Here is a 27,574-nt window from a genome sequence, read left to right as displayed (position 1 = left end):
AAAGAAGATCAGTATGAAAAACTATTTTTTTTCCACTTCTGGAGAACAGGGACAATGGTCAGTGCACTTTTGGAACTATATAGCACTCAAAGACCCTAACAGTAAAATCTGCCTCCAACCACCCACATAGCTGCAACACACCTAAATTCAGCCAAGCCAAGCCATGTTGACAAACCTGAATCAGTCAAGAGACGGATGTTGCCTCTGTATGGACATTCTGGTGAGTTGAAACTGAACAGTTGTTAGTCTATCTGTGAGCAGACTGAAGGTTAAGTCTGGAGACTGAGAGAACCAGTCCAGAAGGTAGTCTGGGACTGGAGAGACAGCTCTGTAACAAATAGCCAGGATGCTGACATTTGTTATTTCATGCTGCATAATCCCTGTAAGGACAGAACCGCATGTTATTCTTTTTTTAGTGGTGAATGAAAATGGACCCTAAACGCTCTGTGTGCTGTAAACTGCATTACATTACATCGGATAGAGAATGGGGTAAAGTCAGCGTTTTGCGTGAAGCATTTTAGTGGGAGTTGCAGTTACATGCTGCTTCTTACTGTACAGGTCTGTTATGAGCAAAAGTGTTATGAGTGGTTTGTGTGACTCAGTAGCTGTTCATAGAGAAGAGGCCAAAATGCTTATATACTTGGGAATGACGGATCTGCAGCAGATTAAATGGAGGCAATGCTGTGACTCAGCTACTGGCAAGGATACGATAAGCAGAGCTGAACCACCAATCAAATCCACACATACATATCCATGGATAGCTAGACTGAAAACTGTGGGTGCTGCACAGTGTCTGACAAGCATTTCTAATTATTTTTGATGGAAAGATGACAGATTTGTTATCCTCTTAGCGTTCTCATTAAAAAAAAAAAAAAACACAGAAAAAGAATCAAAACACTTTAATTCAAATATACAAAAATGGACATTATTTGAGGTACATTATAAAAGAAATTCCTTACATACTTAAACTAGATCAGGGTGTGTTTTTCTCCCTTCATAGGAATCAGAAGGACCTGCAATTAGTTTATAAGGTAGCATTACTGTGACTTTTGCAGGATGAGATGTATGTAAATGTAAGGGCAATGATATTGCTGCATACTGTCTCCATCTGGGCCCATGAGAGAAAAAACAAGTGCAGGTATGGCTAAACGTCACAATTACAAATACAAATGCTAAAATAACGCAAACATCCCTTTCACACATTTACATTACAGCATACATACAGAGGCACAGTGCAGACATTGGCATAACAAGATAACCTTATTGTGCTTGTGTATGGATGGTTTGTTTTGTGGGGCAGATTCAGAAAATCTGAAGAAAGAAAAGCGTACGTGTTGCGGCTGGCAACCAGTTAGATGTGTACTTCCAACCTACACTAGGAAGAATAGCTTGTAAACTCTTTTCTTGCTTTGGAAAAGCCTCCGCTTTTCTTTCTTCAGTTTTTTTTTTTAATTAGTCCTATTCCACCTTGAATCTGAACCTGTGTTTTGCCTATGTGGGGCAACCATGGAGTTACAACATGCATTATTATATATTACATTAGGGCAGCTCATTGAAAATAAATGGGCTGCCAATGCACCCTAACATAATAAAGAACGCACGAGAAACTGTACTGTATATTGCAGCATGCTATGGCACAGGTGCATTGCCTTAGTGCATTGGGGTGGTATTCAAAATGAATGACATTGCAACACAGTAACGCATGTGAGAGTGCACATTACCACAACAGAGAAGTGCAAATGGACCCTAAAGCCAGCTCTCACAGCAGCTTGCACTTCTGTCCTTCTCCCAAAACTGGGAACAAACTTGAACAGCCCATCTAAGTGATGTGTAATGTCCACATCACTTAGAGCTTGCACAAGGCTGACTTACGACTATAACCACACCTACATGTGAAGGTGAGTGGCCAATCACCAAACACCAGCACTGTCACATGGGAGAAAGGGGAGTGAGTCCAGTAGCGTCCCTAGGGGGGTGTGGGCCACACCGGGTGACACCATCAAAGGGGGTGCAGGAGCAGGATGCCAGCAGAGCTTCTGGGCCCTGTGAAGGTCTTGGCCAGTTATTGGGGTGATCCCGGATTCCCGGCACAGTGACAGCTGCCCCTGGTGTAACAGTAAAATGAGTATCCCGTGAAGATATCTATCCCCTGAAGCAACTGCACATGCGCCGGTTTCAAGCCGAAGAAGCTGATCGTCGATCTCTGACTTTAGCACAGAGCTGCCACAGTTAACCCCTTACAGGCTGCAAACCACTGAAGCTGATCCCGTGGATCACTATGGGTTGAATCTATATGGGGTTAACTGATCTTGCAACCCATAGTGATCCGCAGGATCAGCTTCAGCGGTTTGCAGCCTGTAAAGGGTTAACTGTGGCAGCTCTGTGCTAAAGTCGGAGATCGGCTTCTTCGGCCTGAAACCGGAACATGCGCAGTTGCTTCAGGGGATACATATCTTCACAGGATACTCATTTTACCACTACACCGGCACTGTTCCTTCCTCTTTGGAGGGTTGACACCACGTGTTACAGCACCGAATGACACCAACCCTAGGGACGCCTCTGAGTGAGTCACATGCTCCCTAAACCCAGAAGTACTGCTACTTTTTGTTCCCATAGTACTGGGGGGTGCTATAGGAAGAGAAGTTTATACTACTGTTGGAACTGGCTTCAAAAGAGAAGTATGACCAAAACTTTTATGGCCATGGTTCTCTTATGGCTTACATGAGTGCACTTACTTGGTCTTTCCTGTGCTAATGCCCGCTGTCGAATGACATGACAGAGAAAATCCAGGCTGTGGAAGGATCCCAACCATATTTCGGGATCCACCCAACTGCCTGATTAACAGTTGGCTCCAGCTCTCAGAGTTTGGCTGAGAGCCGAAGCCAGCTGCACCTGCCCCCTCTCCAACCCAGCTCTCCAGTGAGAGCTGGAAGGACAGAGCAGACAGCGGTGACTGACAGTCACTGCTCTCTGTTCAGAGCTGACCAAGAACTGAGCAATCAGAGGTCATGTGATCACTCAGCTCTTGGTCTTAAAGTATTACTAAACCCACAACAGTAAAATCAGTCTGTATATGCAGTAAAGCAAGCTTGTTATACTCACTCTGAAACCTAAGGGGTTAATCCTCTGCATTGTGCAAAAAGGCTGTTTGATCATGACTTCTCTGATCCTCTCCTCCTTCCTCCTCCTCTTAGCTCTTGATAAGACATATCATGTGGAGTCACACTGCACATGCTCAGTTTGGTGTGTATTGCTAGAGAGGTTTTTTTTTCTTGGGAGGGTGCATGTGATCAGCACAGGGCCAATGAGAGCTGTCCAGACAGAGTTCAGGGGTTCTGCATCCTCCTAGAGCAGAATGAAAACTCCTCCTACAAGCTTTAACATGTGCTCTGCTGGATACTCGTAGAAGTCACAAGACTGCTCTAACTGCTGATGAGAAAAGGTATTTAGCAGTGTATATTTCCTAAAATAATTGCACTTCCATGTTTTGTGTACTGTGGAAGACCAAATATAGTGAATGCAGGGTCCTGGGTTTAGTAACACTTTAAAGACATGATTAGATTTATGTATTTTGCCCTCACTGATTTGTGCTAAATGTCCTCATTCACCAGATTTTATTGCTTATCTTGCGAATATTTCCCCCTTTCTTTGTGTAGATTTTGCTGTGGGTGTTGGACCCCTTTGGCCAGCTGTAACTATCCATCTCAGCTCCTTGTGGGTTTAGTAACACTTTATAGTTGGCGGGGGATGCTGTAGCATTGAGATGATAATGTACAGTATGTGTTTTTTTTTAAATAACCCCAAACTTCTTTAATGTCAATCTACATAGGTAAAGCACAGTTTCACTTGGAGGAAAAAAAACATTTGTATATGTTGCCTATCGCATTGGATTCTACAAACAAAGAAACTGTTGGAATCTGCTTGGCTGCTTAAGCAACAAGAACACTTCTCCTTTAGAACACTTTTTCTATTAGAGAGGCCCAATATTTCTACACTGACACTGCCGTCCTGTCCTGCACATGCATCACAGTTACTTACTGTACATTCCCAATTGCATGCAAGAGTGTTGTTACTTTTTTCCATTACAGATATCGGTAATGCTCAGTATTTTGTACCCTCCAGTGGCCCACATAGACTTCACAGGGCACATGAGCAGGAAAAACAAAATCGGCCCCATTATGTGCTCATCACAGCTGCACCATGTCTGCATGCAGCTGCTTCTTGGTATGGTGTAGTCTAGCAGTCCACACTGCTTTGCTCCCATATATTAAACACCACTCATCACCCCATATGCAACCGATGTGCCTTTGCTGGCAATAACAGCTTTAGACACATCTTTTCCAGTGCAAACAGACCTGCCCACGTGCCACCAGAACAGTTCGGCACCCTAGACTGTGCTCACTTACCTCTGCTTATTCCACCTCCCTTGCTAAAATCTCAGCTTTTCTACTACACTGGACTAAAGCACAGAAAGTATAGTGCCTGGTACCTTCGAATAAATTAGAATTAGGTACTGACTGGTTACTGGATGTTCTTGTTTTCTATCCCTTGTGCACATACTATTACATAATGGCTACAGAGCACTCCATGCTAATCTCCCCTTCATACAATTTAATGTCTATCAAAACAACAATACATGGATAGAAATGAACATTCTGAATGTGTAAACATGTGCTATTGCTGTCTGCTTGTATTTAATACTGAAATTGTTTCCTGAAATATCCTTTGACCTTGTTGCAAGAGTGACTCCATGTTGTCACCTGCAAGTATACAAGAACCATTAAGGCTATATATTCAACCTGTGATCCAAATTATACATTAGTAGGTTTGCACATTGTGATTTAAAAACAAAAGAGGAAGTACGTAAAATAATTCCAATAAAAGCTGCCCAGTGCTGAACAAAATTCCTCCCCAAAGGCATAGCCATCTTCAGTGCTCCAGTTTTGCGCAGTCCAGATGTGACTTCAGTGTTGCAGTATTTCACGATATGTGAACACCCAGAATCACTTTCAAGACTGCAGTGCGTATTTTCAATGATGTAGTAAGTATTCGGGGTATTACTAAAAGAGAATTCTATTGACATGGGAATTGGGGCTTATAAAAATTGAATGGATTTTTTTTTCTAGTTCAGGTTTAACGCTAAAACCTGGCTGTTTGCTATAGGTAATACCTTTAATTTCTTTTACTTAATTCTTTGTTGACAGAATTCTCACTTTAGCAAATATTTCTTTTACCTGGGCTTATTTATTAAAGCAAAGCATTTTTTTTACTATGGTGAGTGATTAAATATAAAAGATTGAGAGGTGTTACTGCCATTTGCACTTTGCTCCAATGCCTTAATAAAGAAGCCCACATATATTTGAAGCTAGCTGGGAAATGATAGCTGGATTTTGTAACATGCAATTATCCCCTAATAACCCTCGTAGCTATAGTAATCCTTTTAACATTAAAAGTAATGCTGAGAACGACAAACAAAAATTCAAAATCCCCCCTTCATAATAATCTAATCAGAGTGGTCATCACGAAGTGGTTCTTTCTTATAATCTGCAATACTGGAATTTAGAGGTTTGTGTTTATGTTCAGAGACAACCATTTTAACTATTACTATGCTCCAGTGATCAGTGCTTCAAATCCAGGCAGTTATGGTACTCTTGGCACAGAGGTGTTATTGAGATAATTGGCCAGTCCATGAAAACAGATGTCATGGTAATATTTAATTGTGTGCAGCCAGTTCAGAGATATCTGAACATCGCCACTGTGTTTTGGTGCATTAAGGCATATTGACCACTGATCTGGGTTAATAGTAGGGAACTAAACTGAGACAGAGAAGACATATAGGGAGGGATTTGACTATGGAGGATGTATAATGACGGAAGAATCATGGAGAGGTCTAGCCAGGCCTAGGAAACAAAAAACAAAAGAGAGTTAGTGAGATAAATGTCATCTCATTAAACATTCTACAACCTAAATAAAGGGTGAGTTCACATTTACTCATGTTTCCCAAATAGTTCTCCATGCACCACAGTGCCCCAAAGATATAAGCTGTGCTCTGTTTTCAATTACAGTTGTGGCCAAAATTATTCAACCCCCAATGCTGTAAAGGGGTTTAGGGACTATAGTGTACATTTGGAATTGTATTCAGAATCAAATCCTACAAGGACGTTGTAACTACCCAAATGCAACTAAAATGACATCAATTGTTTATGTAATACAGTAGTAAATGGTTCTTATGTGGTTTCTTCATTGCCACAATTATTCAACCCCTTAAAGACTACCACTCTGAAGAACAGAGGTTCATACAGGTGCTTTCCATCAGGTATTGAAAACACCTGTGGATGTCACCGAGCAGCAATCAAGCATAATAAGCACCAATTAGGCAGCTTTAAAATGACTGTGATACTCAGCTCCTTCTAGACATTTACTGGTGTGGTTACAAACATGGTGAAGGCAAGAGAATGGTCCAGGAAGACAAGAGAAGAGGTGATTTCTCTTCACAGGAAGGGCAATGGCTATAAGAAGATTGCAAAGATGTTAAACATACCAAGAGACACCTTAGGAAGCATCATTCGCAAATTCAAGGCAAAGGGCACTGTTGAAACGCTACCTGGTCGTGGCAGAAAGAAGATGCTGACTTCGACTGCTGTGCGCTACCTGAAGCGTAGAGTGGAGAGAAGTCCCCGTGTGACTGCTGAGGAACTGAGAAAAGATTTGTCAGATGTGGGTACAGAAGTTTCAGCCCAGACAATAAGACGCACACTGCGTAATGAAGGCCTCCGTGCCAGAACTCCCAGGCGTACCCCCTTGCTGTCTCCAAAGAATAAGAAGAGTCGACTGCAGTATGCCAAAAGCCATGTGGACAAACCACAAAAGTTGTGGGATAGTGTTCTGTGGACTGATGAAACAAAATTAGAACTGTTTGGGCCCATGGATCAACGCTATGTTTGGAGGAGGAAGAACAAGGCCTATGATGAAAAGAACACCTTGCCTACTGTGAAGCATGGTGGAGGGTCAATCATGCTTTGGGGCTGTTTTGCTTCTGCAGGTACAGGGAAGCTTCAGCGTGTGCAAGGTACCATGAATTCTCTTCAGTACCAGGAGATATTGGATGGAAACGTGATGCAGTCCGTCACACACCTGAGGCTTGGGAGACGTTGGACCTTTCAACAGGACAATGATCCCAAGCATACCTCCAAGTCCACTAGAGCATGGTTGCAGAGGAAAGGCTGGAACATTTTGGAGTGGCCATCGCAGTCACCAGACTTAAATCCGATTGAGAACCTCTGGTGGGACTTAAAGAAAGCAGTTGCAGTGCGCAAGCCTAAGAATGTGACTGAACTGGAGGCCTTTGCCCATGAAGAATGGGCGAAGATACCCGTAGATCGCTGCAAGACACTTGTGTCAAGCTATGCTTCACGTTTAAAAGCTGTTATAACTGTAAAAGGATGCTGTACTAAGTACTAAGATTGAATGTCACTTGGGGGTTGAATAAAACTGATAATGCTGTGAGCACAGAAAAGACATTTGTGGTTATTTCATTATAACTGTTATGTTATATTTGTCTGACCTACAAGTGCCTCTTTAATGTAAATGTAAGCAAGATGACTGAATGATCAAAAGCAATGTCAAACTGGCCAAAACACTCAATTTCAGTGGGGGTTGAATAATTTTGGCCACAACTGTAAATGACCACCTCTTACCTTTTCAGGTGCTGACACCATTGTCCTCCCCAATCTGTCCGGCAGATGGCAAAATGCACCCAGGCCTGGAAATCAATATAGAAGCACTGACAGCCTCCCTCCCAACCAGTGCATACACAGTTCACTCCCTCTCACAGCTCAGCATTCTGCAAATAAAGGAGAGTGGACCGTGCATGTGAAGGATGCTGGGAGTGCTCGTTTGTGGAATTCTGTTGAATTTACTGTGTGTATCCTGCCATCTGCAGGACAGATTGGTGAGCAAAATGGTGTCAGACACTCCTGAGGTGGGTGCTTGTTTGGGAGCAGTCGCATTTTTAATATATTGGGGACACTATGGTGCATGGGGACATTTTTGATGTGTAAACGACGAACTTACCATTTAAATATTTTATCAGTCCGCCCAAAAGAAATATATTAACTTCAGGCGCAACCTGGTGGAATAAATCCCCCAGAGATATAAGAAATTGGTGATTTCCAACATCCAACATCCAACATCCAACAATAATTGAAATGTCAGTTTTGGGTGGACTGGCCCTATATGTAATCATGTTAATTGACGAACAGAGCTGTAGTTTACTTGGTACACATTACACTTTGATTCAGTACTGCAAATACTGCAGCAGGCAACACATTCTACCACCAAGACAGATAACACAAACATACACTTGCTCTTGTCATTATGTCAGATTATAAAATGCAACTAATTAATTCATATTTACTTTTATACTGACGTAAAATGTAATCTCTCTTATTTTTCTGTACTTTGTTTCCTATTTTCCTAACTAAAGAACTTGTATTTTTAGTTCATTCATTTCTGGACATAGTTGGGGGAAGCCCATACAGGCACTGCACCATGTTTCAATATTACAAGTACAGTGGGGCAAAAAAGTATTTAGTCAGCCACCAATTGTGCAAGTTCTCCCACTTAAAAAGATGAAGGAGGCCTGTAGTTGGCATTATAGGTAGACCTCAACTATGAGAAACAAAATGAGAAAAAAAATCCAGACAATCACATTGGCTGATTTGGAAAGAATTTATTTGCAAATTATGGTGGAAAATAAGTATTTGGTCAATATCAAAAGTTCATCTCAATACTTTGTTATATATCCTTTGTTGGCAATGACAGAGGTCAAACGTTTCCTGTAAGTCTTCACAAGGTTGGCACACACTGTTGCTGGTATGTTGGCCCATTCCTCCATACAGATCTCCTCTAGAGCAGTGATGTTTTGGGGCTGTCGCTGGGCAACACGGACTTTCATCTCCCTCCAAAGGTTTTCTATGGGGTTGAGATCTGGAGACTGAAATGCTTCTTACAAAGCCACTCCTTTGTTGCCCGGGCAGTATGTTTGGGATCATTGTCATGTTGGAAGACCCAGCCACGTTTCATCTTCAATGCCCTTGCTGATAGAAGGAGGTTTGCACTCAAAAGCTCACGATACATGGCCCCATTCATTCTGTCCTGTACATGGATCAGTCGTCCTGGTCCCTTTGCGGAGAAACAGCCCCAAAGCATGATGTTGCCACCCCCATGCTTCACAGTAGGTATGGTGTTCTTTGGATGCAACTCAGCATTCTCTCTCCTCCAAACACGACGAGTTGTGTTTCTACCAAACAGTTCTATTTTGGTTTCATCTGACCATATGACATTCTCCCAATCCTCTTCTGGATCATCCAAATGCTCTCTAGCAAACTTCAGACGGGCCCGGACATGTACTGGCTTAAGCAGGGGGACATGTCTGGCACTGCAGGATCTGAGTCCCTGGCGGCGTAGTGTGTTACTGATGGTAGCCTTTGTTACGTTGGTCCCAGATCTCTGCAGGTCATTCACTAGGTCCCCCCATGTGGTCCTGGGATTTTTGCTCACCGTTCTTGTGATCATTTTGACCCCACGGGGTGAGATCTTGCGTGGAGCCCCAGATCGAGGGAGATTATCAGTGGTCTTGTATGTCTTCCATTTTCTAATTATTGCTCCCACAGTTGATTTGTTCACACCAAGCTGCTTGCCTAATGCAGATTCAGTCTTCCCAGCCTGGTGCAGGTCTACAATTTTGTTTCTGGTGTCCTTCGACAGCTCTTTTGTCTTCACCATAGTGGAGTTTGGAGTGTGACTGTTTGAGGTTGTGGACAGGTGTCTTTTATACTGATAACAAGTTCAAACAGGTGCCATTGATACAGGTAATGAGTGCAGGACAGAGGAGCCTCTTAAAGAAGAAGGTACAGGTCTGTGAGAGCCAGAAATCTTGCTTGTTTGTAGGTGACCAAATACTTATTTTCCACCATAATTTGCAAATAAATTCTTTCCAAATCAGCCAATGTGATTGTCTGGATTTTTTTTCTCATTTTGTCTCTCATAGTTGAGGTCTACCTATGATGCCAATTGCAGGCCTCTCTCATCTTTTTAAGTGGGAGAACTTGCACAATTAGTGGCTGACTAAATACTTTTTTGCCCCACTGTATATCTAGTAGCCTACGCTTCCATTGGTGTGCCCTGATCTACTGCACAAGGGTAGGAGTGAGCTGATTGAGCCATGATGAGACCATAACACACAAACACCTATGCAACTTGCTTCTGTTCATTGAAACAACCCAATATAGACAACTAGACATGCAACGAAACTGTGGAAATGTCTCAGGACATTCATTAATGGAGTAACTTGGGATGCTGCACGAGTCCCATCATGCTTTAGGGCTCTGGCAGTTTTGCAAGTGTTCACAGTAACCAACTGCCAATTTCATTTTATTTGATAGTTGCAAGTCAGAAAGAAAGTGAGTGGTTGCTATGGACATAGTGCAAAGGTTACAACATTAAAATGCATATGAATAAATGAATAGGCTCCTATAATTAAAACCTTGTTCTTAAAGCGGAGTTCCACCCATTTTTTAAAGTGCATCTCTGTACATTGTACCTGTTTTGTAAAGCATAATTTGGATAATTCTTTTTTCGGTATTATAAAAACCTTTCAATCCTTTTTTAGGACTGCAGTTCCAGTCCTGGCCACCTAGGCAATGACGTTGTAAGGCAAATCGCAAGGTCTCCTGAGATGTCGTGTCTTATATCCCAGGAGTCCTTTGGGTTCCTAGTGATTTAATATCGCAGTACTTCGAAACCGGTACTTCGCACAGGCGCGAGATCGAGTGGTGGGATAGCCAGCCGCACCAATTCCAGGAAGTAAAGACCTGCGGGTTTTAGATGCCCACAGCCATCATTGCGCCTGCCTGCTTCCGAGATCCAGGTAAAGTTTAACTTACTTGAAAGTAATTACAAAGCTATTACTAAAACTTTATCCATTTGATAATGCTAACGGAAAGGAAATCCTGGGTCTGATTTTTAAAAAAAATTATTCTGGGGACTGGAGCTCCGCTTTAAAATATCTACAGCTGTAAATACAGTAAAGACCAAAAAATCATTAACAAGCCCGCTACACTGTAGGGACAATTAGACATATGTCTTGTACTAAAGGGCTGAAATATAGCCTGAGGTTACATTAAGGATAGTTAAAGGATGATGGAAAATAATTTTTAAAATTGACTGATATTCTTCTATTTATCATACATACTTTTTTGTTGATATCTTAAACCAAAATGTATAAGAAAAAATATCCAACCGGTAGTAATCTCAAAACAAGACCCTGGACACCAAAGGAAACAACTGACCTACACTCAAGCAATGATTACAAGGTGTAAAGAATGGAAGCCGAACAACGTTTGCTATTAGATCACCAGAGGTGCAGAGGTGGATCCTTGAAATGCTGTGCTCCCACATTATATAAGTTGCTGCATTGAGTCATCGAAAATGTGAGCTTTCCATTCATCCCACGTCATACTAGATCATTCTACTCATTCTTTCCTACACTACTGCGTACTGTAGCTGTGTGTCACTTTAAAAAAGGCCCTACCCTGTGATCTTTCCATTTACTTTTCCTTTATCAGTACGAAAGACATACAATGACATCCTACGATGAAGTGATTTAGTATGTGGCAGACATTAGTACTGTGACCCACTTGTACAGTGGCTGCAGCTGAAGGTGTGAGGTCTTCATGGGAGCCTGATATCCATAGGAATCATAGGAGCCAATGAAATCAACTGCAAAATAAAAAAGACAATTCATTATGTGCTGATAAAAATACTGTTCTATCATTTAATATTATTAGAATATAAGTATTGCTAGCAGAGGCCTAGTGCATGACAGAGCCTATAATAAATGGCCAGTTGTATGTTGATTGCTTAGTGCTATACTCGAGGACAACTGCAGTATTGTTTTAAAAAAAAAGATATAATATTCAGTTGCTAAACAAATCATATTGTAATTCATTGCTATTATAAATCGGATTTCCATTTGAATCTGCTATAGCTATAACCTTCTACAAGTGCCGATAATTGACATTTCTCTTCCTTACACCCATGGCAATAGTACTCTGTAGGCAAGACTTCCCAGAATTCTCATCTGTGTAATTACCTAACTACTATTTCTATGACTCACAGACAGCAGGCATCCCCAAAAAATGTCCCTGATGTTTCAGCAATAAGCAATTATTCCTATTTAGATTGTCATGGAAATTTTGTATTGTTGGTCGAACTTTAAATGTGTCATATATTCGTGTTATTCATATGTCTCTCGTGTGGCTTAATTAAGGCTGCAATTGGGCCATGCGCATGTACATGGTATGTATTACAGTACTCAGCTCGGTAATGGATGAGATGGCAGATCTGCGCTTATAGACCTGCGTGTATACCACCACGGCATTCGATGCAAATGCCGCTGGCAGTAGACCGTGGGCCTGTATCCACATATCAGCAGCATAGTACCACATGGACTCCGTGCCGCAAGGCGCCAAGCGGTACGAACTCCGCGTGTAGGCTTATGCATATCTTACAACCCATTACCAATCTGAACTGTATCCGGATGGATGTGTTTTAATAAAGATCGTATCGGGCCCATCCAGGTACAGACTGATATTTCTAGGGAATGCTTGTACAGAGAATGAACATACTGCTAGGAGCTGGAACAAGAGATATGCTCTCCATAGAGGGCTCATGGGGGGAAGGGGAGGAAGTCTGCTGACCTCAGAAGGCTCATGGGGGAGGACCAGTGACAGATAATAGGAAAGGCTATGCTCCAATCGGAATGTACATCCTGTGTATAGGCACTCCCCATTGCATTGTTCTGTGGGAGGGGTTTGACCTTATTCATGTGGGGGGGCGTGTGTGTATTTGTAATAAAACCAAAGGGGAGAATGAAAATTGCCCTTATGTGAATTCAACCATCAACCTGAAAGTGTCGTGTGATCATTTCCAGGTATAGGGAGCTCCAATCACCCACATTTCAACAGAAGCTAACCCATTTGGATGGGCAGGAATCGTGTAGTTTAGCTGCAGTCGTGGTAAGTGAGATTCGCACAGCTTTATGGGGGATTTCTGCGCATCCAACTGCGAGTACTCACGGTAAGGAGAAATTCGTTAAAGCGAATTTCCAAGACAAGATGTGGTATATATAGTGAGCGCTCCTTAAACTAGCCGCTGAAACACCAAAAGGTAACCAAAATAAACCTCCAAAAATGAATCAATATAAGTATAGGTGCAGCGCTAATAAATAAATAAATATAATAAATGAATATATCCAATAATAAAAGTAAATAATGCATAAAAGAGTCCGGTGATATGAAAATATATTAAATTAGTTTATGTGGTAAATCCAAAGGGTAATAAATTCAACAGCACATATTGCGTAGACTTGTGATAGGAACCAGTAGTAAAAGTGCGCACTCACCGGATGCGCATAGATAATACGCATATAATATTATAACCACCAGGATAACTCTAGATAGGCGGGACTAATAGGTGAACTTCCATCTATGGAATGGTCATCAAGCCTTGGGAAATAGTTAGACCGTCTGTCTCCCCTCTGATGATGTGCCATTGCACGAAAGGCCTTAGGAGGAACCTGACAGAGCGTAACGTCACTGCTGCCGGAGCTACAAGGAAGCCCGGTGGCCATCTTTTTTAGGGTTAGTGCTGCATACTCTGCATTTTATTGGAGTTTTGTACCTATACTACCCTGTGATTTTTAATCATTTGATTACCATTAAAATATTCTTGAAATACTACACCATGGCCACCTGTTTCTTGGCTCCCTATTGGAGCTATTAAACTTGCAGGTCACCCCCAATGATTTCCTACTACCAGAGGAAGGGAGCCCTGTACTCAGGTTGAGCACCTATTCATCCTTAAGGGGACCTCTGGATCCAGCAGATTCCAACTATTTCCCAAGGCTTGATGACCATTCCATAGATGGAAGTTCACCTATTTGTCCCGCCTATCTAGAAATATCTTGGTGGTTATAATATTATATGCGCATTACCTATGCGCATCCGATACCCTGGTGGTTATAATATTATATGTGCATTACCTATGCGCATCCGGTGAGTGCGCACTTTTACTACTGATTCCTGTCATAAGTCTATGCAATATCTGCTGTTGAAATGTATTACCCTTTGGATTTACCTCTTGAACTAATTTAATATATTTTCATACCACCGGACTCTTTTATGCATTAATTACTTTTATTTTTGGATATATTCATTTATTATATTTATTTATTTATTAGCGCTGCACCTATAATTATTCATATTTGGTGAACTTCTTCCCACATGGAAGAAAAATATATTTGAAATATATTTTAAAGTTATTCTTCCCAAATATATTGCCATATATTTGAAATGCTACAATTTTGGTCATAGTCAATATATTTCAAAATATATTTCAATAAATATATATACTGCATGTTGAAATGGATTTTTTTATTACAAAATATATGAAAAATATTTTTAAAAATACATTTCAAATATACTGTATATCTTTAAAACTACATTTTTGGAATGCATTTAAAAATGTATGTTAAAATGACTTTTTTATATGTTAAAAAAATCTGAAGAATATATTTAAAAAATATGAATTAATATTAAAATATTTTTCATATATTTTGTAATAAAAATGCATCTCAACATGCAATGTATATATATATATATATATATATATATATATATATATATATATAAATATTTTTTTTTTAATTTATTTTCAATATATTGAATATGGCCAACATTTTAGCATTTAAAATATATGGCAATATATTTGGGAAGAATATTATATTTTTCTTCCATATGGGTTGTCAAGGGTGATACACATCTACAAGGAGTCTTAGGTAGTGCAGTGTTTCTCAAAACTGTCACTGGTCATGTACTTTCAGTAGACTGGTTCTCCCATACACTTGTCACTTTCAGTTATGCAGGGCATCATCCAGTTAGGAAGAGTAAGAACATCTTGGGGTTTACTTACTAAAGCTGGTTCACCCAGAATCTTGTGCACCTGTGCGTGATAGCCAATCAACTACTAACCTCAGCTTTTTCAAATAAGCTTTAGTAATAAAACCTGGAAGCTGATTGGTTTTTCTGCAGAAGTGTACAAGATTCTGAGTGAACCAGCTTTAGTAAATAAACCCCCTTGTGTCAGAGAAACACTATGGGGGTAAGCACCGAAGAAAAGGGACGTGTTGCTGCCTGAGGTTTTTTTTTAAGTACAGCTAAAGGCAAACTTTTTTTTTTTTTTTTAGATTTGGTTAGAATGGAGAGGGGTTCAAACCACTGCATGTTTTTATTGTGATCTGTTTCCCTGTTATTGTACCGATCATCAATGCAACTGGGAATAAATAAAATATTGAGTTTCCACCAGAGCAGGAATAGAAGAGAAATCTACCATTGGGAAACTTGTTCCTTTGACAGCTAAGATCACTTTCTTTTGAGTTTGTAGGATAGGAAGTGAAGGGAAATATTCCTAATCTCCCTTTGGGAAAAAAGAAAAAAAAAGAAAAAAAACATTTGCCATAAATTGGGATTTCAGCTAGTCACACACCAGCAGGTCTTGATGGCCCAACAATAATCTGAACCTCCAGAATTTAAGTAAAGAGCACATATTTAGATTTAGGCAGCCATGATATAAAATAAATGTGGAGTGTGCTGGCTTGTTCAGTTCTCTACTTTGTACACAAGTCCTGAAGAGTATTACTTACAGCTGTCTTCTTCATCCATGAAAACTTTGCTGACGTAACAGGCATAGACAAAACCGAACAGCTGTGTGCAGGAATACATGGAAGGGAAAAACAATATAATATTTATTATATTTATTTCAGGTACTTATATAGCGCTGTCAGTTTACGCAGCTTTACATATATATTGTACATTCACATCAGTCCCTAACCCTCAAGGAGCGTACAATCTAAGGTCCCTAACTCACATTCATACACATATTAGGGCCATTTTTAGATAGGATCCAATTAACCTACCAGCATGTCTTTGGAGTGTGGGAGGAAACTGGAATATCCGGAAGAAACATATATGAGAAGACAAAAACTATAACGTATATTGAGGCACAAAATCTGGTGCAGCTGTGCATAGTAACCAATCAACTTCTAGGCATTATTGTGAAAGCTTATTTGAACAAACTGAAGTTAGAAGCTGATTGGTTACTATGAACAGCTGCACCAGATTCTGTGCACACCAGTTTTAATAAATCTCCCCCTTTGATAATATAAAACATATCCAAAAGTACACTTTAAAGGGAATTCTAAAATGTTAATGGGTTGCTATTGTTCCATGTTTTTATTATTGTGTTAAATACAGAGATTTACCGGTTCTTCCTCTACTGACCATCTATATATAAGGCATTACCCCTACTTATTGAATTGCTTATGCAAAAAGTAACTATAGATGCCCCTGATACATAACAAGGGCAGTTGATTTCAGCCATATACAGTGTATAACTTTAAATAGGTTAGAGAACAGATTATAAATCAACTTTTTGGTGTGCTCATGTCCCCCTAGACTGTATCCCACCAAATCACCATATACTGTATATCACTATACTGTGTCATTCTTCTGAAAGTAATGGTTGTCTGGCTGCCATAACCACTTGTTTTATCAATATTTTAAGTAACTGACCCAGAAAAAGTATACAGATAATGGCTTCTGACTTTTCCCTTTAAATACTTCTTCCAGGTCAGTGATTAAAAAATTATTAAACCCAGCGGATCTGCATGACAGCTAACTGCCCACATGGAAGAAAAATATATTAGAAATATATTTAAAAAATATTCTTCCACAATATATTGACATATATTTAAAATGCTACAATTTTGCCCAAATATAAATATATATATATAAAAAATATATATATATATATATATATATATATATATATATATACTGTATGTTGAAATGCGTTTTTATTACAAAATATCTGAAAATATTTTTAAAAATACATTTCAATTATACTGTATGTCTTTAAAAATACAAATCTACATTTTTGGAATGCATTTACAATATGTATATTTATATGTAAAGATATATGTTAAAATGACTTTTTTATATATTAGAAAAATATGAAGAATATATTTAAAAAATATATATTCCAAAGATGTAGATTTGTATTTTTAAAGACATACAGTATATTTGAAATGTATTTTTAAAAATATTTTCATATATTTTGTAATAAAAATGCATTTCAACATACAGTGTGTATGTGTGTGTATATGTGTGTGTATGTATGTATGTATATATATATATTGAATATGGCCAAAATTGTAGCATTTTAAATATATGTCAATATATTTGTGAGGAATATTTTTAAAATGTATTTCAAATATATTTTTCTTCCATATGGGTGTGAAATAGCATTTTCAGAAGGTCATCAGTGAAAGGTTTATCATATCCTTTAGCCCATCTCATCTTCTATTATAAATAGAACAATAATACTTAGGTTGCAATTCAGGTCACAGGTTTAAAATATTTCCAGACAAAGGGTTCTTTTAGACTACTTTCACACTGATGCAAAAACAAGGCAAAACGGATATGCATTCTTTTGCTGTATTTGTAGTGCATTTTTTACAGGACTCAAAAAACGCACCAAAAACACTATGCAGGTGAATTTTTGTGTGTGTTTTTGCTGCGTTTTCCATTGATTTCAATTGTTTTTTTTTTTACCATGCCAAACCTGCACCAAAAATGCAGCAAGCAGTATTTAAAAAAAAGCACCGGACCCGCAACGGACCAATGTGAACCACTGCAATACATGGTTACACATTTTTCTTTTGCTTTTTTTAACACAAAAGCAGAAGAAAAAAGGGATCAGTGTGAAAGCAGCCCTATGCAGGCCATACATGGTTCGAATTCCGAATGTTTTGTCTGAAAATCGAAACGTTCGTTCTTTAATAAGATGGTGCCACCAAAGATTTTGAAAAATCGGTCATTTTTCACGAATTTTCCAGCATGCCCGATAAACGAAATGGGGAGGAACCACAAAAATCGGCCGATGCCATTGCCCCACTAACAGAGCGAAAATCTGCCGATTATTCTTAGGTTCGATTTTCATATGAAAATCATTTGGAATTCGAACCAGGGGTGGACTGGCCATTTGGAAACTCGGGCACTACCCGAGGGCCCGGGTCAGTAGGGGGCCCCATGAGATGCTCCTGGTACCTTTTTCATAGGCTTTTTTGAGTTTGGGCAAGGACACAGGGGCCCCATTATCCCCTATTGCCCGGGGGCCCCATGAGTTGTCAGTCCGCCCCTGATTCGAACTATATATGGCCGGAATTAGTTATGGAAAAAGTAGGGAATGGTTACAGCCTCTGCAGTTTTTTTTTCAGTTTCCTGATGGAGAAATTTTCCTTCACTTGCTGTTCTTATGGCAATACTGACACTTTAGTAAGGGTAGATCTACAACAGGGATACATACAGCATTAGAGAGCTAATGAGGTTTCATCCTTCCCAACCCTACTAATAAAAAATGTATGTAGTGGCATAGTGTCTTGGTTAAGAGATTTTTGCCCTCCCTGTCTTACACTCATAAGTACATATGCTACTACCAGTATATAGCTGATATCCTATTAAATAAGAATGGTAGCAATAAATTACGGATCCATTTCTACAGAAATTGTAATAAACACCCTACCATTAGTCAACAAAGGGCCCACTCTGCATTATATAGTATACACTCTTTGGACTTAACTGTCCACAGCAAGAACAACACTATTCGTAGTTCCATATATTGGAAACCAACAGACAGGCTGTGTAAATCTCAGGACTGGATTGACAGAAATGTAAATCATTTGGCAGGTAAAACGCTCTCATATAAGAATTCGTTCTGCGTATTTACAGTAGCTTTGTATGAAGTTCAGCTTTAAGATTGTCTTCTTCCTAGGAAAATGTTGGGGCCTTCAGACGTTCTTGACATTTCGTTTTTCAGTGTCATTTCCGCATCATTTAAAAATGCACTTTCCAAGGCAACATTTTCATTTCAGTGTCTTCTCACAATATTATGTAACAGGATGATATCATATTATGTAAACCTGGACTGAAATTTCTCATGTAACAATCCTTGAGACATATTCTGTTGTTTATCATCGGAAATACTCACCGCTAGAAAAATCTGTAAAGCACTGCTCAGGGCCTCGATATATGGATAATCAAGAAGACATCCAGTCACTGTTACCATATGGTGATCAGCCAGTGACAAAGGGGCTGTACGAACTGGTGTCACCAGGCAGCCTGGTCCATTTTCCATCCACCATGATCGATGTAAAGAGGTGTTAAAGTTCATTATTAGGTCCCTGTGCTGTGGGAATAGCATTTACAAGAATTACTCCAAGCTTGCACAGACAACAAGAAAATACAATGTAGTATGACACTGGTAGCAGACTAAGAACCGCACATTAATATTGGAAAAAAGGAAAACTACATTTTTTTCCCATAATGACCTGTCCAGTTTCAGCCTATACATTTTAATTGCCACTTTGACAATACAAAGAAAATGTGAATGGTTGACAGTGTCAATATCTCCACAATTCATTTAACCATATCTGTATAAACAAGATTTATTTTGCAAAAAAAAATGTTTATTATTTATTTATTTCAGGTACTTATATAGCGCCGTCAATTTTACCCAGCGCTTTACATATATATTGTACATTCACATCAGTCTCTAACCCTCAAGGGGTGTACAATCTAAGGTCCCTAACTCACATTCATACATATACATACTAGGGCCAATTTAGACAGGATCCAATTAACCTACCACCATGTCTTTGGTGTGTGGGAGGAAACCGGAGTACCCGGAGGAAACCCACGCAGGCACAGGGAGAACATGCAAACTCCAGGCAGGAGGTGCCGTGGCTGGGATGTTTAAAGCTAAAGTGTTTTTCTCAACTGCTTTATGCTTCACTATTGCAGATTTCATTTGCAAGCATGCCCCATGATTAGTAACAGTCTGTATGTTCGAGTCGAACTCAAGTTCGACTCGAACATTGGCCGTTCGTGTTTGGCGAACACACGGATGGTAAGGGCGTTCAGTGGGCTATTCGCACGCTGCACCTCACAATGCACTGCACTTTCACAGTGCATTGTGATTGGCACTGCAGGTCCAAAAAAATAGCAGTGTTTGTATTCTTCTTTTACTGGTGTGTTTGGGGTCGTTGTCTTGTTGGAACACCCATTTCAAGGGCATTTCCTCTTCAGCATAAGGCAGCATGACCTCTTCAAGTATTCTGATGTATTCAAACTGATCCATGATCCCTGGTATGCGATAAATAGGCCCAACCAGGGGCGGACTGACCATTCGAGCACTCGGGCACTGCCCGAGGGCCCTGGGTCAGTAGGGGGCCCCATGAAATGCCCCTGGTACCTTTTTATAGGCTTATTTTGAGTGTGGGCAAGGACACAGGGGCCCCATGACCCCATATTGCCCTGGGGCCCCATGAGTTGTCAGTCTGCCCCTGGGCCCAACACCGTAGTATGAGAAACATCCCCATGCTTCACTGTCTTCACAGTGTACTGTGGCTTGAATTCAGTGTTTGGAGGTCGTCTGACAAACTGTCTCCGGCCACTAGACCCAAAAAAAAAAATCTTACTTTCATCAGTCCACAAAATGTTGCGCCATTTCTCTTTAGGCCAGTCAATGTGCTCTTTTATTGTAACCTCTTCAGCACATGTCTTTTTTTCAACAGTGGGACTTTGCGGGGGCTTCTTGCAGATAGCTTGGCTTCACATAGCCGTCTTCTAATTGTAACAGTACTCACAGGTAACTTTAGACCTTCTTTGATCTTCCTGGAGCTGATTGTTGGCTGAGTCCTTGCCATTTTGGTTATTCTTCTATCTATTTGAATGGTAGTTTTTCACTTTCTTCCACGTCTTTCAGGTTTTGGTTGCCATTTTAAAGCATTTGCGATCATTTTAGCTGAGCAGCCTATCATTTTCTGCACTTCTTTATATGTTTCCCCTCTCCAATCAACTTTTTAATCAAGGTACGCTGTTCTTCTGAACAATGTCTGGAACGACCCATTTTCCTCAGAATTTCAGAGAGAAATGCACTGTAACCAGCATGTACAACATTTGCTGCCTTCCTTCCTTAAATAAGGGCAATAATTGCCACCTGTTTTTCAAAGAATGAATGACCTCACTAATAGAACTCCACACTGCTATTATTTTGAACATGCCCCTTTCAATTAGTGATTAAATTACACAGAATCAGCAGCATGCATGTCATGACTGTTGGGTCTGTTGGATTTCTATTACTCTACTACACCTGCTAGTAAATTATTTGCCATGTAGAAATATCATTTCTACCAAAAACAGTGATTGATCAGGTTAGTGATGTCTGACTGCTATTATTTTGAACACAACTGTACATTCCAGGCAAGTGACCTACCAAGGAGTAAAAGCAGGATGAAGGGTGAAAGCCCTAGAATCTGCAATCTTTAAAAGCAAGCCAGCAATAGAAATCTTTAACATTGCTGTTTTGAAAGGTTACCCTTAATGTGAATAACCTTTTACATATATGTTTAAGTTTTTTTTTTTTTTTTTCTAGATAGTTTATTAATCTTGAATTTCTTTACATCGCGATATGAGGTATTGCTTTTTTATATTTTCATAGTGTGCTTCACTTTATCAGACAGCTTCTATTTAAGTGATTTCTCGATATCCCCAGTGTATGCTGGTCTGGTGAAGATGGTGATAGCGGGGTGAAACCAAGAATGGACCTGTCAGTGTTGAAAGAGAGCAAACCCAGAGTCAAGTCTGTCTTGAAGTGCAAGTATGCTGTGCATATTTCCACACTATGGCATGAACACCTCACATCATAGCTAGGTTAAGTTCTGTTTTAATTACTTCTTGCATCAGAAAAAAGTTGCAAATATTACATATAGAGTGTATAAAAAAGTTTGAAACTTAAGTTATTTTTGCATCTCACTTTGCCCACTGTCAAAAAGACCTTAAAGTAGCCTCTATGTACTTCTCTGTCATCCAGAGCACTCACCCTTGGGGTCTAGCAGGGGCAGTGATTCCCTACTACTTCTATGTGTCTCCAGAGCACTCACCCTTGGGGTCTAACAGGGGCAGTGATTCCCTACTACTTCTACTTGTCTCCAGAGCACTCACCCTTGGGGTCTAGCAGGGGCAGTGATTCCCTACTACTTCTATGTGTCTCCAGAGCACTCACCCTTGGGGTCTAGCAGGGGCAGTGATTCCCTACTACTTCTATGTGTCTCCAGAGCACTCACCCTTGGGGTCTAACAGGGGCAGTGATTCCCTACTACTTCTACTTGTCTCCAGAGCACTCACCCTTGGAGTCTAGCAGTGGCAGTGATTCCCTACTACTTCTACCTGTCTCCAGAGCATTCACCCTTGGGGTCTAATGGGGCAGTGATTCCCTACTACTTCTACCTGTCTCCAGAGCACTCACCCTTGGGGTCTAACAGGGGAAGTGATTCCTTACTACTTCTACATGTCTCCAGAGCACTTACCCTTGGGGTCTAATGGGGCAATGATTCCCTACAACTTCTACATGTCTCCAGAGCACTTACCCTTGGGGTCTAATGGGGCAGTGATTCCCTACTTCTACATGTCATCCAGAGCACTCATCCTTTGCGGTCTAATGGGGCAATGATTCCTTACTACTTCTACATGTCTCCAGAGCACTCACCCTTGGGGTCTAACAGGGGCAGTGATTCCCTACTACTTCTACATGTCATCCAGAACACTCACCCTTGCGGTCTAATGGGGCATTGATTCCTTACTACTTCTACCTGTTGTGGTCTGGCAGGGACAGTATTTAACTACTATTCCGCCATAAAGCAAAGACCAAGAACTGCAGCTGACAGAGGCAGTAATACCTTTTTGTGTAATTATAATTCTTTTATTCAAAAAGCAGCTTGGCAAGTGTATAGTGGTTTATAAAGGTAAAGGTATGGTGGCACTAGCACTACTGTACCATGCCTTTCGATAAAGTTTCTTTCTACATGTCACAGTGGAGGTATCATCAAAAGAAATATTACTTTACAATATGATGGATCAGAGCACTGCAAAGCTTTACTAAAGACAGAAAAACATAAAATTAACTGTATATAACTAGCCAAAGAGATTTCAGCTACAAGCTTCTGAAACAGCTTATCACCCTTCCACATCTCACAGTACATTTTCATATTGTTATACTGTACACAGGTAGTGAGGTGTGGGGGGAGCAACGCTATGTCACCCTAACAGATTATTAATTGCATTCAGTACACTACAAATTATATCATACCTGTGATAAATGTCCCACTTCCAGGTAGAAACAGATTATAAATGCATTCCATGCCACCCATAATGCTAGCCAAACTGAATACTGTATGGGAATATTAAAAGATAAGGTAGAGAATTAGAGACGTAGCATTTACACTCAAAATGCCGTTAACAAATGCAGAACTAAAATTAAACAGGAGCATAAAAAACAACAGAATCATTCTAGTGACTTAGGGAAGGGTTAGAACCTTTTTCAGGCTTTCCGCTCTGCAGATTCTTCTTGCTTCCTTTGTGGTCATCTAAATGGGAAATGAGGATAAGGGGAATTGCCTGTGAGTTCAAGGCTGCTCTGTCCCAACAAAATTAAACAAGAAAAAATATCCCCCTGGGACATTTTTGCAGCCAAAAGAATAGCAACCATAAGAAATATAAATTAAAAAAAAATCACATTTTACTATACACTAATCAAAAAAAATTAAAGGAACAATTTTTAATCAGAGTATAGCATCAAGGCAATTAAACTCCTGGGATATTGATCTGGTCAGTTAAGTAGCAGAGGGGGTTCTTAATCAGTTTCAGCTGCTTTGGTGTTAATAAAATTAAAAACACATGCACTAGATGGGCAACAATGAGACAACCCCCAAAACAGGAATGGTTTTACAGGTGGAGGCCACTGACATTTTTTCCCTACTGATCTTTTCTGACTGATTTTCACTAGTTTTGCATGTGGCTAGGGTCAGTGTCTCTACTGGTAGCATGAGGTGATACCTGAACCCTACAGAGGTTGCATAGGCAGTCCAACTCCTCCAGGATGGCACATCAATACGTGCCATTGCCAGAAGGTTTGCTGTGTCTCCCAGCACAGTCTCAAGAGCATGGAGGAGATTCCAGGAGACAGACAGTTACTCTAGCAGAGCTGGACAGGGCCGTAAAAGGTCCTTAACCCATCAGCAGGACTGGTATTTGCTCCATTGTGCAAGGAGGAACAGGATGAGCACTGCCAGAGCCCTACACAATGACATTAAAAACACAAAATATTTTGTACTACATACTCTGGTAATTAATGTAGATGACACAGATTTCCAGTCATGAAATTAATGTTTTGCTTAAAAAAAGTCATTTTCTATATACCTCTATATCGTATTGTTTGATTGTTTAGGCACCTTCACCACTAGGCCCTGATGAAGATCATTTGATAATCAAAATGCGTTGGAGGTCTGTGGTTTACAAGAATTTTGCCTTATATGCATTGATGTTCCATATGCACATTGTTGTGAAAGGCATTACATTTGCATGTATAGAGACCAGAGCTTTTTCCTAATTTTTATAATTTTGTAGAATAAAATTTTATTTTTTATTTATATTTCTTGTGGTTATTATCCTTTTGGCTGCAACAAAGTTACAGGGGAGATATTTTTTCTTGCATACTCTCCCCAGTGGAAGCACAGGCAACAGTGAGGACCTGATATAGTTTGTAGCCCTTCTCTACTTTATACTAAACTTTAAAAAAGGTCGTTTGGATGGAATTAAGCTTGAAGTTTTATTGAATTATGTCTATGTGATAATTCTGTAGCGTACCAAGCTGTATATTTTAAACATGGATCTATACTCAAATGTTAACAGTCTTCCTGACAATGATAAATGTAAGGGAATAACTATTTGCTGCTGATCTTTGTAAAAATGAATGATCAGAGTCCGAATCCCATTCTAGCAGGACTGTTAGTATAGACATCTGAATACACTGCAAATCTGCTTTTAAAAGTATTAGCTTGGTGTGCACGGACCTAGTGATATGAGATGATTGTCAAGTTTTAAGTGATTTCCACTACTATGATACTTGGAGAAAGTCATTGAGTGATACAATGTATCTATGTATTGTGACATTGTATTTACTATGATACTTGGAGAAAGTCATTGAGTAATACAATGTATCTATGTGTTGTGACATTGTATTTACTATGATACTTGGAGAAAGTCATTGAGTGATACAATGTATCTATGTATTTTGACATTGTATTGTATTGTATTCAGTGCAGAATGAACTGCACTCCTGTAATCCACAGGAAAAGAACAGCCAAACAAGCTTTGGCTCTACCTCTCCTTTAAATAATATGAGTTCCTATTTAACTGCTTATTGACCCTAATTATCCTCAGTTAACTATTTCTTCCCCCTCTCTCCTCAGCTATTATTTTTCTATTTTTGTTTCTATTTATTTACCAATAAAATATCAACATTTTAAAGTTAATTTTCAGTCATTTCAATTTTGTTTGATATTTTGTTTTCAGTGTTCTTAAAAAAAGGACTTTTATTTATTATCACCGAATTATAGTGGTTGTAAAGGCTCAAGGTTTTTTACCTTCATGCATTTTATGCATGAAGGTAAAAAACCTTTTGTTTGCTGCAGCCCCCCCCCCTTACACTTTCCTGAGCTCCATTGTGACCCAGCAATGTGCTTGAGAGCCTCAATAAGTATATACATCTACTTAACAACATTCAGTATCTACTACCTATATCCTTACTGTTGTATATGGACTGTTGCCTTTATATATGGACTAGTTCATCTGCGATGTGGCATTGAATGGCTTGGAAACATTCAGCTTGGATTTATACCCTTTGGATGCATCATTATATGAGGGAGGTTATTTGTGTTCACTGCTCTAATCCTCCCCTGGATGATGCTTATTTCAGACGTCTGAGAATGGTGAAGGAAATTTGTGCCATTTTGGTTTCATCCCCTGAACCACATCCATCTGAAAAGGCATTGGCATCAGTTGGGATCCCAATATTATACAGTCTCTATTGGAACATTGTTCACTTATATATCCACATAGTGTATGAGGGAGGTTCAATACGGAAATATCCATAATATAATATCTATATTCTGACTCAACTACACGCTGTGACTGTATATGGAGACCCCTTTTTTTCATGCACCAAGCTGTATCCCCCAAGGGGCACTTTTCCAAGATGGATCCACCTAGATGAGTCCAATTGGTCAACTGAGAAATCCATAATACATTTAACCGGACAGGCTGAATAGTGTTTAATGACTGTACAATTTATAATTCATCCACAAGATATTTGGCATCCAAAAACCTTTTGTTGTGAATTGCTGGAGGTCCATTGAGATGTTTTTTAAAAAGAGTATCTTTGTATGTATATGTCTATGTTTGTATAATTAAAGTATTTATATAGCTTTGACCACCTATTTATGATTCATGTTGACGGATATCATAAAAACCCACAATTCCTGGTTGAGTCCATAACTATTTTTGTCTTTCTTCTTTTTTGGAGTATCAGTATCAGTTACAGTATCTCCCAGAAGTGAGTCCATCGCTCACATTTTTGTAAATATTTTATTCTATCTTTTCATGTGACAACACTGAAGAAATGACACGTTGCTACAATGTAAAGTAGTGACTGTACAGCTTGTATAGCAGTGTAAATTTGCTGTCCCCTCAAAATAACTCAACACACAGCCATTAATGTCTAAACCGCTGGCAACAAAAGTGAGTACACCCCTAAGTGACAATGTCCAAATGGGGCCCAAAGTGTCAATATTTTGTGTGGCCACCATTATTTTCCAGCACTGCCTTAACCACTGCCTTGCTAAAGAAGCTGAGGGTAAAGGTGATGGACTGGCCAAGCATGTCTCCAGACCTAAACTTTATTGAGCATCTGTGGGGCATCCTCAAATGGAAGGTGGAGGAGCGAAAGGTCTCTAACATCCACCAGCTCTATGATGTCATCAGAGGGTTACTCTTGGGCATGGAGTTCACCAGAGCTTCACAGGTTGCCACTTGTGTCCTCTTCCACTCCTCCATGATGACATCATGGAGCTGGTGGATGTTAGAAACCTTGCGCTCCTCCACCTCCCATTTGAGAATGCCCCAAAGATGCTCAATAGGGTTTAGTCCTGGAGACATGCTTGGCCAGTTCATTAACTTTACCCTCAGCTTATTTAGCAAGGCAGTGGTCATCTTGGAGGTGTGTCTCTGAAGGGAGGGGATCATGCTCTGCTTCAGTATGTCACAGTACATGTTGGCATTCATGGTTCCCTCAATGAACTATAGCTCCTCAGTGTCAGCAGCACTCATGCAGCCCCAGACCATGACACTCCTACCACCATACTTGACTGTAGGCAAGACACACTTGTCTTTGTACTCCTCACCTGGTTGCTGCCACACACGCTTTACACCATCTGAACCAAATCATTTTATTTTAGTCTCATCTGACCACTGGACATGGTTCCAGTAATCCTTGTTCTTAG

At 39.9% G+C, this 27,574-nt stretch overlaps 1 protein-coding gene across 1 annotated transcript in view; it reads right to left on the bottom strand.

Moving 5' to 3' along the window:
• Positions 1 to 884: 884 nt before the first annotated feature.
• NKAIN1 (sodium/potassium transporting ATPase interacting 1) overlaps positions 885 to 27,574 on the bottom strand; it is a 75,540-nt gene continuing 48,850 nt past the window's right edge. Inside the window, exons 3-7 of the mRNA XM_089686301.1 lie at positions 23,326 to 23,406; positions 19,168 to 19,365; positions 15,764 to 15,824; positions 11,700 to 11,781; positions 885 to 5,900 (exon numbers count right to left, since the gene is read on the bottom strand). Of these exons, the coding sequence (XP_089542427.1) occupies positions 5,891 to 5,900; positions 11,700 to 11,781; positions 15,764 to 15,824; positions 19,168 to 19,365; positions 23,326 to 23,406 (432 nt within the window). The 3' untranslated portion in view covers positions 885 to 5,890. The remainder of the gene's footprint in view (positions 5,901 to 11,699; positions 11,782 to 15,763; positions 15,825 to 19,167; positions 19,366 to 23,325; positions 23,407 to 27,574) is intronic.

Source organism: Staurois parvus, unplaced genomic scaffold, assembly GCF_062004578.1.
Source record: "Staurois parvus isolate SC_StPar_1 unplaced genomic scaffold, SC_StPar_1.0 ptg000394l, whole genome shotgun sequence".
Classification (NCBI taxonomy): Eukaryota; Metazoa; Chordata; class Amphibia; order Anura; family Ranidae; genus Staurois; species Staurois parvus.
The sequence above is the reverse complement of the archived record's forward strand: the minus strand, read 5'-3'. Positions and strand labels throughout refer to the sequence as shown.